The 15,116-nt window shown below is 42.2% G+C and overlaps 1 protein-coding gene across 1 annotated transcript; it reads left to right on the forward strand.

The window, feature by feature from the left end:
• Nucleotides 1-11,480: 11,480 nt before the first annotated feature.
• LOC147901476 (protein gamma response 1) lies at nucleotides 11,481-14,647 on the forward strand. The gene is made up of 3 exons (XM_087375011.1): nucleotides 11,481-11,561; nucleotides 11,738-12,755; nucleotides 12,896-14,647. The coding sequence occupies exons 2-3, from the start codon at nucleotides 11,792-11,794 to the stop codon at nucleotides 14,404-14,406; spliced, it is 2,475 nt and encodes an 824-aa protein (XP_087231137.1). The 5' UTR covers nucleotides 11,481-11,561; nucleotides 11,738-11,791; the 3' UTR covers nucleotides 14,407-14,647.
• Nucleotides 14,648-15,116: the final 469 nt, after the last annotated feature.

The following is a 15,116-nucleotide window of genomic DNA, read 5'->3' on the forward strand; positions in this document are numbered from 1 at the left end:
ACCACTTTTGGCTTTCAGAGTTGGAAAATTTAGAAGGGCTCTATGCTTTTGGCCAGGGGTGCCAAGTGTGGGACTTTGTATCCCTTACATGTATCAGGGGTATTTCATCATGTTGTTGCAATAACCGAGCAGCCAAGCACTTCTTTGTGGCATTGCAGGTTGGGGCACATGAGCGAGAATGGAATGAAACTCTTATGCCGTTTGGGTTATGTACTGCATTTGAGTTTCTCTGATTTTGAATTTTGTGAGCACTGCCTCTATGGGAAGCAGACTAAATCAGCCCATATAAGAAGGGGAAAGAAAGAGTTTGAAAAGCTTGATTTGGTGCATTCAGACGTATGTGGTCCCATGCCTAACGGTCATTAGGCGAGGCTGAATACTATATGACATTCATTGATGATGCAACTAGGAAAGTGTGGGCTTATGCTATAGCTCGAAAGAGTGGTGTGTTCCAGGTATTTCAAAAATGGCTAGCCTTGGTTGAGAATCAGTCAGGTAGAACGTTAAATGCCTATGGACTGACAATGGTGGAGAGTATCTCTCTCATGACTTTCAGCATTTCTGTGATACACATGGGATTAAGAGGGAGCTCACATCCCCTCGTACTCCAGAGCAAAATCCAGTTGCAAAAAAGATGAACCGCACCATTCAAGAAAGGTTGCAATGCATGCTTTCCAATGCGAGTCTTTCTGGTGGTTTTTGGGCTGAGGCAATGAAGACTGCAGTGCATGTGATCAATAGATCACCTAGTAAGAGTTTGGATGGTGGTATTCCTGAAGAGGCATGGAGTGGCAAGAAGCCCTCTTACTCTCATTTGCATATATTTGGGTGTGAGGCATATGCACATGTGCCAAAAGAGCTTCGAAAGAAGCTAGATCCTAAGTCTAGGAAATGCATCTTTCTAGGTTATGGTGAAAGTGGAGAGATGGGCTATCGTCTCTGGGATCCAGAAGCAAAGAAGATTATACGCAGCCATGATGTAGTCTTCAATGAGAAGAAGATGCATAAGGCACCCATGAGGGATGTGGAAATGAGGAGAATCACTTTCCAGGATGTGAATCCACCTGCATATGTTGATAGATAGCAAGCTGTCCATGCACCAAATGTGCAAGAAATGGTACCACCAAGTACTCCCACATGTACACAATCAAGGGTAGATGATGGGTCATCTATTGGTGGAAATGATGAGCCAAATGTGGCTGATATGCAGGTGGGACTGCAAGCTGAAATGCCCTTGAGAAGATCATCTAGAGTGTCTAGACTGCCTGATAGGTTTGTTCCAGGGGTAGACTATGTGATGCTTACTGATTGCGGAGAGCCTTCTTGCTACAGAGAGACTATGATGCGCGAGGATCAACGCAAGTGGGAGTATGCTATGCAATCAGAGATGAGTTCACTTATAGAGAATAAGACTTGGGACTTGGTTTCTTTGCCACATGGAAAGAAAGCATTGCCATGTAAATGGGTCTACAAAATGAAGGTCACAGGTGATGATGTGCCTAGGTACAAGGCCGTTTGGTCGCTAAAGGGTTCAAGCAAGAGAAGGGTGTGGACTTTGACGAGATATTCTCTCCGGTTGTGAAGATGACCACACTTAGATGCATGCTTGGACTAGTGGCATCAGGGGATATGGAGCTTGTGCAGATGGATGTCAAGACAGCTTTCTTGCATGGGGATTTGCATAAGAAAATTTACATGGTGCAAGCAGAAGGCTTTGAAGAAAAGGGCAAAGAGCATTTAGTTTGCAAACTGAAGAAGAGTCTCTATGGTCTTAAGCAAGCACCTAGAGAATGGTATTAGAAGTTTGATGCTTTCATTCGGTCTCAGGGTTTTAGAAGGAGTGAAATTGATCACTGCCTCTACACTAAAAGGGCTAAGGATAATAGCCTAATAATCTTGGCACTATATGTGGATGATATGCTATTGGCTAGCAAGAATACTTATGAGCTAGATGCATTAAAGGCCAAGTTGCATGAGGCCTTTGATATGAAAGATTTGGGACTTGTAGGTCATATTCTTGGTATGTGCATCACGTGTGATCGGAGTAGGAAACTCCTTTGGCTTTCACAAAAAGAGTATGTTACAAAAGTATTGCAGCGTTTCAATATGGAGGGGGGGAAGGCAGTGAGTACTCCATTGCCTCCATATGTGAAACTGAGTCATACAGATAGTCCCAAATCAAATGAGGAAAGGGCCATGATGGCCAAGGTTCCTTATGCATCAGCAGTTGGGAGTCTTATGTATGCTATGATAGCTACTAGACCAGACATTGCATTTGCAGTGGGAGTTGTTAGCCGGTATACGGCTAATCCAAGAAAGAGGCATTGGGAGGCAGTTAAGTGCATCATGAGGTACATGAAGGGTACCAAGGAGATGTGCATCTGCTTTGGTAAAGGAGACATGTGTGTACTTGGGTACACAGATTCAGACTATGCAGGGCATGTGGATAGTAGGAGATCCACTTTTGGTTATGTGTTCATCTTTGTAGGTGGTGCAATGTCGTGGATGTCTCGCGCACAGAATTGCGTTGCTTTGTCTACCACAGAATTGCGTTGCTTTGTCTACCACAGAGGCTGAGTATGTTGTAGCCACAGAGGGTTGCAAGGAGGCTATATGGCTTGATCAGCTAGTGGGAGATTTGGGGATTCATACAGGTGTACCGACATTGCATAGTGATTCCATGAGTGCTATTCAGCTAGCACGGAATCCGGTCTTTCATGCAAAGAACAAACATTGAGGTCAGGTACCATTTCATCAGGGAGGTACTTGAGGACAAGTGCATAGAGCTTGTCAAGGTTCATACAGATGATAACCCTACAGATATGCTGACGAAGAGTCTACCTAGTCACAGCGGTTTGAGTATTGATGGGCATTGGATAGTATGCTCACTGGTTGTTCTCCCTTAAAGGCACATTGTCCTTTAAGTGGGAGGCTATGGGGATTAAAGGTCACTGTGCCTTTCCCCCGGTTATGTACAATACTCAAACACATATATAAATGAATGAAAAAGAAGATTAGGTGTTCTGCACCCACCAAAACTCATGTGGCTCTCTGTTTCTCTCTCTCCCTCTTCCATTCTTGCTTCCGTTGAGAGCACTCTCAATTTCCTCATGAAATTCATCAGATTTTTACAAGGTGATGTAGGGGAAGATCAAAATAGTAAATCAAAACTCACATTTACATAGCAAACGTACATGGTGTCTCCAAAGGCAAGATAAACATGGAAAATGACATTTTTACAAGGTGATGTATTGGAATATCAATATGGTTTGTATTAAATAAATAAATTGAAATAGCCGACCTACAAGGTTCCTCCAAGGGCAAGAACTATAGAAAATATATTGCCTAAGGGGTCTGAGTAGAGGTGCTTTGCAAGGCACACAAGTTGGCATCTTGACCCATTTGCTGCATTTATCAATGTTGAATTTGATGGAATGGCCAAAATTAGAAGATAGTACTTTATCAACTAGTAATCTACATCAAAGTGCCCTAAATTGAATTTTAAAAAGTAGATTCAATATCAGGAACAATTAATTTCATGGAATATGATATAGCTTTTGTGTGTGATATAATATAACAATAGATGCAATGTCGACAATTAAACATAATTTAAAAGCTATAACTTTTGCACAAGGTTTACATACAAAAGATTCACCATTTAGACATATATAAATGAGAAAATTTAGCCATATATAGAAGATCATTATCAGAAATAGATCTTTGTATTTTAAATTGTATTACAAAGATGCTTCATAGTCTGTTGCTCTTCTTTTCTAACTCTAATACCCAAGTTAATCCTTGGAAACATGTTATATTGAATCTTACATCCAACTTAATTTTTTGTGATCTCATGTACAACATATTGGAATGGATCACATAGACTACCCTGGCTCAATAACTTCTCCATGCCTGTTGTGTTTTAATGGATAGATCGCCCTATTTCTTTACAAATGATGGTCCATGCGCATAGAGGAAACAAAAATTACGATTGTCATATATTATGTAATACGCGTAATTTTTGTTTCCCCCTTAAGTTTCACATGTGCTCCAACTCTAAAAGTAACTTATCAGATTTGTAATGCATTGTGCACTTCTAGAATCAAATTCTAAGCATGAACAAGTTGCTTTATAGAAAAAGGTTTTGGTAGTGGCACTACATATTTTTTTTACTTTTCCATGTACATATTTCTTTTACTTTCCCATAATAGAACACTTGAAGCTTTCAAAAACAAATGTGTGAGCTTCATGACTTACATCAGCAACATCACAAGCACCAGACATCTCCTTTGTATTCACCGTGCTATTGAAGTCTTTCGTCACCACTTGCACATGCAAGACTTTGTGTCTCTGATATGAAGAGTCAATATCATCCATTCCAGCATAAACAATCCATCTGTGGACATTCCAAAGCCAAAAATTTCATTGAAAAACTTGGGAACCAACCTTCTAGCTCAGATTCTCTGCTTCAAAGCACCTGTAGTGGGTCAATATGCTTCTTTCCTTGCAAACAAGACTATGGAGCACTTATTGAGCCTCCGACTATAAGTTCACATGATAGTTGTTGGAGATCTCCTCAAATGGTACCATCAAGGTCACAAAGTGTAGAGAGAGTGTGGGAGACCCTGATAGAAGGTAACACATGGATGAAGGGAAATGAGAAGGAGCATGCATGAGTAGGAGGGAGGAGAAGCAAGAGGAGGAGAAAGCATGAGCATGAGGGCAGAGGAGAATGCATGAGCATGAGGAAGGAGTGAGGAGGAGGAGCAGGCAATAGCAATAGGAGGGAAGAGAAGGAGGCATGGAAAGAGGTAGGAGTAGGCATGAGTAGGTTGGAAGAAGGAGGCATGAGGAGGAGAAAGCACGCACAAGGGAAAGAGAGGGGGATGAGGTAGAGGAGCAGGTAGGAGGACGAGGACAAGTATGAGGTGTGTAGGAAGGAGCAGCATGTTGGAAGATGGAGGAGGAAGGATTGAGGGCAAAGGAGGGTGGGAGAGGGAATTCAAATGTTGAATTTTGGAATTTAACTTTGAAAGAGGTGGCCCCCTCCTAGGTGTAAGAGGTGGGCTCAATTGTGGGCCTAGGCAGAGGGTTTACAACTCCTTTAGACCCTACTATGGATCTTTCATTTAATTCATTTCTTAATCCTTTCCTTACAAGGCCCTTTCAAGACCCCATTTATCCCCTAATGTCGAGGCAAATTGTTATCAACGTTGCTATTCTATAAGAGGAAAATCTCCTTCGTTCCTTCTCATTTCTATTATGGCTTCTAACTCTTCTTGTGATTTCTATTTTTCATGTATCCCATGTAGTGCCATGGATGTGTCTCTCAGTGAGGCCCTTATTTTGTTCTTGAGATCAAGGCACACCCTGGTTGCCATCAATCGTGGCCTATGGTCTAGAGGGGTTTTGTCTCTCCCTATTCATGACCATCTATTCAAGCCTATGTCTTCTTATATCAGCATTAACAACATGATGAAGGGGAATTCTTCCTCTTACATTCTTCCTATCCTGAAAATCAAGGTTCTCTTCTTTTTTAAACTAAATTGCCCATCACAGCATCTCCCGCTACACATGATGCCATTACTATCTTAGAGAAGATGCATCTCGAGACATTGTTCTCTCACTTATTAGCATTTTGCAGTGTAGGTCTTGTGCCTATGTACTTTCCTTTAATGTTAACAAGATGTCATGTAGTTTATAATATTGCATTGCAGAGATTAGTAATACATCATTGTAAAGAGAGATCTGTGATTGTAACATTCATCAACAAGCCAGATGCCATACTTGCTTTGCAAGGTTTGTCCTAGATTGGAATGTAGTATCCATATTATCCTCCTTTTGTTGCAGTTAACTACATGTTTATGTGACATGATTATTATAATCACGATGATATGCTTTTATAGACTTGCCAAGAATATTAAACTTACTAGAAGTATGAGCTCTCCCAATGAGACACTATAGTGCCATCAACTGAGCTAGCTATCCATGCAAGGAATATTACAATCTAAAACCTTTCCACTAGCCACCATACCCATATGTATCTTATTTGATGTAATGCATGATCCTTCATTATAGCCATTTGTAACTTCTCACAAAGGTTTTCTCATGGACTAGATTGTTCACAAATTTGAATTTAAGAATGATATTTTTTTGGGTATGTTGATTCAACCATTGTTCCCAATGAGACAAGCACAAACATTACTTCTTCCATCTTATTATTGTTTCCTCCATTGCACATTCACATGTTGCTACCCAATTTACTCCTAACACATCAAACCATGAATCAAAAGAAATTTATAGGCTCATAGCCATGTCCCATGACTTTGTTTCTCCATAACATCAATTGAGAGATGCGGTTCTCCTCTTTAAACTCAGATATTGCAATAATCAAAAGCTCTCTTTCATTTCATTCTCTATTTCCATATCTTGAAAGACATGTCAGTTTCTAGGTGCAACTTGAATCACAAACCACCATTGGTTGTCCACTCGATCAGGTTGAAAGACCACCTACGACAAAAATCCATGATATGTTCATGCAAGCTTTAATGAAGTGGAAGGACAAATAATATCCATATAAGAAAAATGCTTACTTGCTCGTAGTATGTGGGTAGCACGAATGTGTCAGTAAGGTCATCCCAAATTTTTGTTGAGTCAATGGCAAAAAACCCACTTGGATCCTTTCCGGCAGTAGCTTGAGCACCTTGCAGATGACTTTGAACCATTTCACATCAAATATAAATACTTGGAATTTCTAAAATTCACTTGCAAAATATCTTGTATGATTCCAACCTAATCCATTTTGACTACAATGATTTGTATCCCTTGCACTCATTCTACTATCTTGCGAAAAGTTGGCCATGACTCCTCGATCAAATGTGTTGCACTTTACATCAATTTTCTCTACTCTGTAGTGATTACCATATGCCCATATTGCATTGAACGAATGGTACCATAAAGGTAATGGATCATCCTTGTTAATATATATAAAAAGTTTATAAATGAATGTAAATAAAAGCAACATGATTATATACCTTTAGATCACAACCTCTTGCAAATTCCTCCTCCCTATCTTTCACAATCTCCCCTCTTCGAGTGGCATCTTCAAGAGTGTCTTCTTACCAATCAATGGTGCATTTAGCAAGAATTTCCGCTAACTCTGGGGGATACTTCTTACCTCTATTGGCCCTTCGCCATGCTTTTCTATCCTCCTCTCTTTTTGCTCTTTCTTCTTCATATCGTTTGATCCATTTCTCCACAATTGTAACGACAAAAGGTGTTGACTTTGAGTTGCAAGGAGACACTCTTTTTCTTTTGCTTTTCCTTCCCTTGTCCAATCTCTCCTACAACCCGTGGGTCATCGCTATCATCCCAAAGTCAAGGCATGTCTGGCATGAGTTGTACAAGAAAATCTATCATGTAAAACATTGACTCTTGCACCAACCATCCTTCTGCCATGCTTTCCTCTGGTCTAGCTTTTTGTCTTACATACCCTTTCAACACCTTCATAAACCGTTCTAAGAAAAACATCCATCGGCTATGTAAAGTGCCTGCATATGCCACTTCATCGGCCAAGTGAACAAGTAGATGCAATTGGATGTCCATGATACTTGTTGGAAATGCCTTTTCAATCAAACATAGAGCTTCAATGGTGATAATTCTCAATTCTGAAATGGATGACTTCTTGATTTCTTTTGATGATACCATCTTGCATGGTAACCATTGGTAAGCAATGTAACTAACTTTTGCAATTAGAAGGGAAATTAGACATGCATTAGCAAACCCATTGACATACCTCACAAATACACTGAGCTTGCGGCATTTGATGCATCTTTAGTACTGCATCCCCGCAAAGCAATTGGAAGTACATACTATAGTTACAATCATGTGTTAGCAAAATTGGAACAAGAGTTCAAAAATGTTTCCAAATCTACAAGTGCATGGAAATAAGGTTAGCTGTATCATTTTGTGCCAATCATGCGACTTTAGACCACTTAGTTTTCCATTAGAAGTAAAGGCACCCTTTAAGTTATGCATGTACCTGGTTGCGGTTTTCATACCTGCAATAACACTCTTCACCCAGGCCTCCTTTGCTTTTGTCAATACCCATGGTGCCTTTGGTAAAATCACCTTGCCGGCATGGTTTTTTTGGCCAGAAGGGTCTTTGGTTTTTATCAGTTTCAAGTCCTCTTATGCTTTTGGAGTATCTCTATCCCCAATCATATGTTTCCACAAACTTTTTGACACATTTTTGAATATATGCATTGGGTCTGGTAGATATGTATGCCTCCAATAAGGAAGAGAGTAAAATATGGAAAGACGTTGTATGCCAGCTAGAGGTGTTTCAACTTTTGGATCATGCCAAAGTCACTCCCAATCACCAAATCTCATGACTAGAGGAATAGGAGATAGTTCAACCTCCTCAAAAGATGGATCGACTCTATATGGATGGTCCATAGGAAGAAATCGCCTTCGCTTCTCATATACCATCTTTGAAAGATTTTTTGAGTACTGGCTGCACAAACTATCTCTACAAAGGGGACATGCGTTGTATCTGGACACTTGGAGACCTATTAAAATTATGGGACAAAAGAAAATAATATTGATAAGTGAAAGAAGAACACCATCAATCACAAAACAAACAATCACAAATCGATTTTGGTGAGTTGGGAGGACTCTTGACGTTTTGTACCTAAGCAATCATGCAATCCGAGATAATCATGCATGGTCCACATCAGAATGCCTTTTACTTGAAAATGGCATTGACGCAAAGGCTTTGAAATGTCATAGACCTGCATGCCATTTGGCCAATCCATAGCCAATAGGTGGATGCTGCTGTAGCATGTGGTAGAGAATTGGCATGTAGAGCATCAGGTTGCCGATGACCTCTCCGTGTGTTTTGAGATCATCCCTCATTTGATTGCCAAAGTAATCTGCCCAATTCGAGACCTAGGGGTCTACCAGCCACAAACAAGATATTCGGCACGATTGACTGGTGGTGGTCGGTGTGCCTTCCACTGCAGGGCCCTTGCCGAGCGGTCTTTCCACCTCTGGCTTGATAATTTCTATGAAGTGGATGTGCCCTTTGCTTTTCTTGCGGTCGTAGTGGCAGATTTTGCTGCGGGCCTCCATCTTCTTCTTCATTGCATACTTGTCGTTGACGACCGGCAGACCTAGGGTGGCTCGTACCATGTCCTGATTGAGGTGGTAGTAGTGGGGAGTGCCCATTGCGTCTCAAAGGATGCCCACATTTGTATTGGAGTTGTAGGCCTAGAGGAACTCTCCCAAAAGCCTCATGTCCAAGTGGCTGTCCAAGTGGCATGGAAGGCGATATGCCACTATGCCCTGGCATGTAATAATTGCTAGTGCATCTTGCACTGCTGGCTCCTTTAGTGCCACATAAGCTGATGTTGTGTGGTAGTGGAGGGTATAATTATGCCCCTCATAGGCATAGAGAGAGTGAATGGCACATGCATCTAGTTCTTGGAGCTAGGCCTCCCTGAGTGGCAAGTGTGTTTGTGAGCGCACGACTTTGTACTCTCCTTGTGTGGGATCTGAGGTGCGCTTTCTTGATGTCCTTGAGGGGGGCGTGCCTACTGTTGTCAGACCCTCCTGGGTGGCCTGTTGTGTAGACACTTCTTCCTCCGCCTGCAAATCCTCGATTGGAAATTCAGAAGGCATGCGGATTGTGGCCGAGGGCATGCTTTGTGAGTCGAAGGGACTAATGGCCTGTGGAATAGGAATACAAGTTCAAGAAGTTGGCCTTAATTGGGACGTTTTGTTTGAGGAGGAGAAATCCATAAAGAATCCTCGTGGTGGTAGGATATCCTTAAAACTTTAATGAGTACATGTGCTATGTTGATTTGGATCTTTTAATGCATCGTGATCTCTTCAAGCTCAAGTACTTCCTCGCCATGAACTATTTGGGGAATGTTTATTTGTCTCTACTAGACTAGAAGTCATCGTGCATGGTTGGTTAATCACATATGAGTGTATCACCCAGGTAGTAGATGTAGCAATTTGGTGGATGAAGGAACCAGATCACCACAAAAATTAAACCTAGCCCAGATCCACCATCCAACATTGCTATCCATTGACAAAACACTTACACACCTGAACCACAACTTGAATAACACATGACACCCTAATTAATTAGAACTAATTGCCAATAGGCTAGGTAAATCACCATTTCAAGTTGTCTATTGTAGAAATATTCCTACTCCATTGACCCGTCTTAAGCATCAAGTAGAGGCTATTGACGGATTCCCTGAGGACTTCTCTATAATTTTGACTATTGTTCATAAGAACATAGAGCACACTCAAGCTGTATATACTAAACGAGCAAACAAGGGGAGAAAAAGAGTTATGTTCGAAAAAGGTGACCTAGTGATGTTACAAATTGAAAACTGTCGACTTAAGAGTTTTGAGACATATCGTATTGTAAAGTTTGCCCCTAAATCCTATGGTCCCCTTAAAATTTTAGAGCATATCAATGACAATGCCTATCGGTTCCAACACATGAAAACACCCCACCAAACACTTCGCCAATATTTGTGCCACCACAACATCAGATGTGGGCTAACAATGCCATATGCTCCTCCTCATCTTGCTTTGAACCCTGATGATTGAGAAAGTCCTTTGGTTGACCTTTTTGATTGAAATGTGTTGAAAGCGTGCTTGTTACTTGTTGGTTTTGCGACATGTTCCTCTCGAGAAAGGCCTCTTGAGAGACTTTTGACATTTGAAAGTCCGTCCAATTATGAGCTTCATGTTGCATTTGGCCAAGGTGAAGTTTTTAAAAGAACATGCTATTTAGCTTAGGTACTTAAGAGTTTGTTCCCATGCCCTACTAATCTCATTGCATCTTCATTGGTGTCAAAGCACCAACTCGATGTATTGAGAGTCTTCATGCACATTTTCCATTCTCTGTGTTCTACTAGCTTCCAAGATTTTGAGGTAGGGACAAAGGTAGATGTCTAGAAGGTGCAAAGGAGGTGGGCGATTCAAGTTGACCTGAAGGTCATCTCAGTATTGAGGCTTGTGTTGTAGGTTGAGGACCCCTAAAAACACCCAAATGTGGTGGATGGTCCTAATTGCTCAACTTACGCACTGCGGACCAACATCCACCCAAGCCAGAAAATCCAGTAAGCGGACAGTAGAAGAATAGCAAGGACCTCATTTATTGCAAGAGCTTGAAGATGTCTACATGATTTAGGGTGTGACTTACGATTGTCCTAGTGTCAACTTGGCGATGGGTGCTTCCCTTTTTACAGGCCAAATCATTTTTCCTAGTGCTCTGGAACGCGCCTGGGTGCCAGATTGAGTCCAACAATCGAAATTTTCTCTTTTGGCGCCCAAAAGGATTTCAACCAACCGCCAATGGCTATGACGATGGCTATTGCTCCTGCCACGATATCTCGCTTCCTCTGTTGTTTCTTAGAAAATGGAAGGAACGCTTGATGTTTTGGTGCTGATTGATTCTTAGAAAATGGTGTTGTTTTGGTGCTGATTGATTCTTCGAAAATGGAAGGAGCAATTGCTGTTTGCTACAGACGAATTCAAGAGTACTTGCTGCTGTCTCTGGTCACTCTCGAGGAATTTCTGTATTGTTGCTCCCATTTTCTGCTGAGAATCGTAGCTTGTTTCCTTTTGGAATTCTTCACATGATGAGCCATTTGTTGATCCATCAGCTTGCTGTGACATTGCATCATTTAGTTTTTTGACCTTTGGAATTGCGCAGATGATGAACCGCGTGTAGGTCGATCAAATTTCACACAGTGCCGGTAGCATCCGAATGACGCAGAACACGCTTACGGATCTGCGCTCCTTGGAACAGGCAGCTGAAGATGGCAACGATAAATACTTCTTGGGTTTGTGCACGCTATTCGTGGCCACCATCGAAGATGCGAAAGATCGCATCTCTCAGCTGCAGCTTATTTTTTGTAGCCAGCTCTTCCCCGCTCTCCAAGCGAAGCTTTCCGAATGTGACAAAGCAGTCGAGAGGGTGGAGAAGCTGCATGAAGGCGCAAGAGACGAACGGGAGCTGGAAAAAGATGCTCTTATTCGGCAGCTTGAATACCTACGGGCAAAGGAGCAATCTCAAAGAAAACTTCGCGAAGAAGAGCAAGAGAAATTGGGAGCTAGGTTCTATAAGGAAGTAGAAGAGCTGCAAGAAAGCCATAGAAATGAGCTACAGGGGCTTCGTCAGGAGAATGAGAGGCTATTCATGGAGAAGAGCCGCATCCAAGGGAACTTGGAGGAAAGGTCTGTCGAAGCAGAAGAATTGCGGCAGAGCTACGATAAGATTCGCTTGGAAAATGCCGAGATGCAGCACAAGCTCCAGCAGCTCACTCAAGAGATAAGCCTCTTGAAGGCTAGACATGACCCGTCTTCTAACGAAAAGACTGACATTTTCGCGCGAATATCTTCTTCAGATGATTCTCCGAAGCTCGCTCCAAGGAAAGATATCGACAGAGACCTGCGAAGTCAGCTTGAACAGAAGAGCGAAGAAGTGAAACTGGAGTGCTTAAGGAGGCAACTCCTTTCTTCGGAGATGGACAAGGAAAAGAGGGCAGCGCAATTCAAGTTACAGTCTCTGAAGAAGCGGTATCGTGACCTCAAAAAGCAGTACAATGTTCTCTTCCAACGAAATAATCGTGCGGTGCTGCATGATCAACAGGCAGACCTTGTGGCCACTTGCGAGCAGCAGGAGGCATCTGAGCATCTGGCTCGCAGTACCAAAACGCTTGCAAACACAAGTAAGGTTTGTTTCGTTGAGTAATAGTTACATATTGAACGCTATCTGCAAACAGGTTTGTTTTTCTTTGAACCCGGATTTGAACAGTCGAGATTGAAGTGCATCTAACTTGTAATTCAACGAGATATTCTAAATGGACAGATTCGGCCAAGGGAGGCCGAAAGGGAAAATGCAGCTGCTGCAGGAAAGCTGCTAATTGTGCCACCAACCAGTCAACTCTGAATCGTTCGATAAAAGAGGAAGACTTTCCAAGGAATGCAGCAAGTCCGGATCACAATTGCTTGCTGCCAGAGTCAGAAACTCAGATAAGACAAGCAGTCGTAGATGAAGATCCTGCAAAGATCACTTTCAGGGCCGAGACGTCGGGAGAGGTCAAGCTGGAACCTAGCTGCGGTCCAAGTCCGGAGCTTAGCTGCATGCAAAGAGGGTTTCCTTTCCAAAGTCAAAGCAATGCAGATAAACAAAGGTTTTCTGAAGACGATGGCGGTGCCGATGTGGATAGAATTCCTGATTCCCTTCAGGCTCTTACCAACTCTCAAACAAGTCCTTTCCAAGAAGCGCGTGAAGGTAAGTTGCATCTAGGTGAGCCATTGACATTAGCGCTGGATCGTACAAATGCTGTCCAAATGGAAAAAGTTATGGAGGCTGGTTTTCATAACAGCTTGTTGTCAAAAGTGGCGGAAGGTGGCAGAGGTGCTGCATCAGATTATGGGAACAATCAGGAGAAAAACATTCAGGTTTGTTCCAAAAATGGTTACAGGCCTGCCGAGATTTTGAATTCCTCAACAGAACTGCAAGAAGGGAAGAATGAAATGCTGGCTGCAAAGAACGGTTTCCTTTCTGTTCAAAAGAGAGCATCTCCTACCAACCCTGACCTCCCTGCAGTCAAAAGCCTGAGAACAACCTGGAAGAACACTAGGTCTCGAGCTGATGCTGCTGGCTTTGATCCCCACGATGACTTTCTTGACACTCCACGTGAAAACGTCGTGAAATCTCTCGCAGGTCAGACTGTGGGCAAGCATCTGGAGTCTACTACACCCCGTGACAAAACGCCTTTGCCAAGAGACTCTTTCCAAAATGGAAGCACTCACAAATCTCCGGGATCAATTGCAGTTGGAATAGAACAGCCTTTAGGAGTAGAAGTGGGGAGAGAGGGGTCCTCCAGCCAAATTACAACTCAGGGTGATGCAGTTAATGATTGCGAGGGATGTGACCATCAGTATACGTCTGATGTTGTCAATAAAGGAAAGTCTGAGCAAACTTCTCCTGAAAGGTCTGGAGGTGAGTACAATAAGTCTGACCTTGCAAATAAAGCACAGAATGCGCCAAGGCTCCCTCAACCTCCCAGCAGCAAGTGTAATAAACCCAGTGTCGATACCTTTGTGAAGAAAAATCCATCAACTTCTTCTAAGCAGGGTTCCATGTACAAATATGTAGAATCTGTTAGGAAGAAAGATGAGAGGGAAAAGCTGCAGGGAATAGAATGCAATCAATGCAAAAAGTTTTATGATGCCGTTCTCACGAAGGATACTGATGGTGCAACATCAGCAAGATGCGAGCACCACAATGCTGTTTCTCGTCATCGATATCGGTACATTCCTCCTGCCACTCCAGATGGATTTTGGAACATTGGATTTGACTCAGACCTGTAATTGCTGGATCTGATTCGATTACTAATAATTTTGTTGCAAAAGCTCTATATCAGGCAGTAATTCAAAGGTGCCTGTGAAACCATCATTTCTTTGTGTTTCTGGAGGGTTGACTGGCAAGAAAACATGTGCAGGTGCCAGGGCCTTGTGCAAGATTGATAATCTCAGCTTGTGTCAAAGGCTTTTTGGATCTTTGTTCAGGCTCGTTAGCCTTTTCATAACACTCTTTTCCTGTTTATACAGAGCTCAATCTCGTTAGCCTTTTCATAACACTCTTTTCCTGTTTATACAGAGCTCAATCATTGACCCTACAAAAAAAATCTGTTTCTTATTCACCAAGTCCTCATCCCAAGGCTCTCACGAACACTTCAAGACGTGACTTCTCCCTTTTGGCTGAATTGGTTCTTGTACAGCCCATTGTCCATCAGAAGGGATGCACATGAGCTGGCATTGTTTTTCCAATGCTCAATCCAAGCCCACGAAGTTATTTGGTGTAGAGATAGGATTAACAAGAAGCATGTGCAAAAGAGTATAGTGAATACCTGTGCTTCCTATGGTGCTCACAGCCCTACATTGCTCAGCACTCGCTGGATGTTTGCAGCCCTCTCTTTGGCAGGTTTTCATACAACTCGTGGAAGATTTCTCTGAGTACCTTTGCCTTCATTTTTGCCTGTCTATTTCCAGTTTATTGTGGTTTCAAATTTCACATTACT

This window comes from Dipteris shenzhenensis, chromosome 5 (genome assembly GCF_047967505.1).
Source record: "Dipteris shenzhenensis isolate YYH24624 ecotype China chromosome 5, Dip_SZ_1.0, whole genome shotgun sequence".
NCBI classification, from domain to species: Eukaryota; Viridiplantae; Streptophyta; class Polypodiopsida; order Gleicheniales; family Dipteridaceae; genus Dipteris; species Dipteris shenzhenensis.

Coding starts and splice junctions, on each gene's coding strand:
- LOC147901476 (XM_087375011.1), top strand. CDS start 11,792: ATGACGCAGAACACGCTTACGGATCTGCGCTCCTTGGAACAGGCAGCT. Junction 12,756..12,895: donor CAAAACGCTTGCAAACACAA/GTAAGGTTTGTT, acceptor CTAAATGGACAG/ATTCGGCCAAGGGAGGCCGA.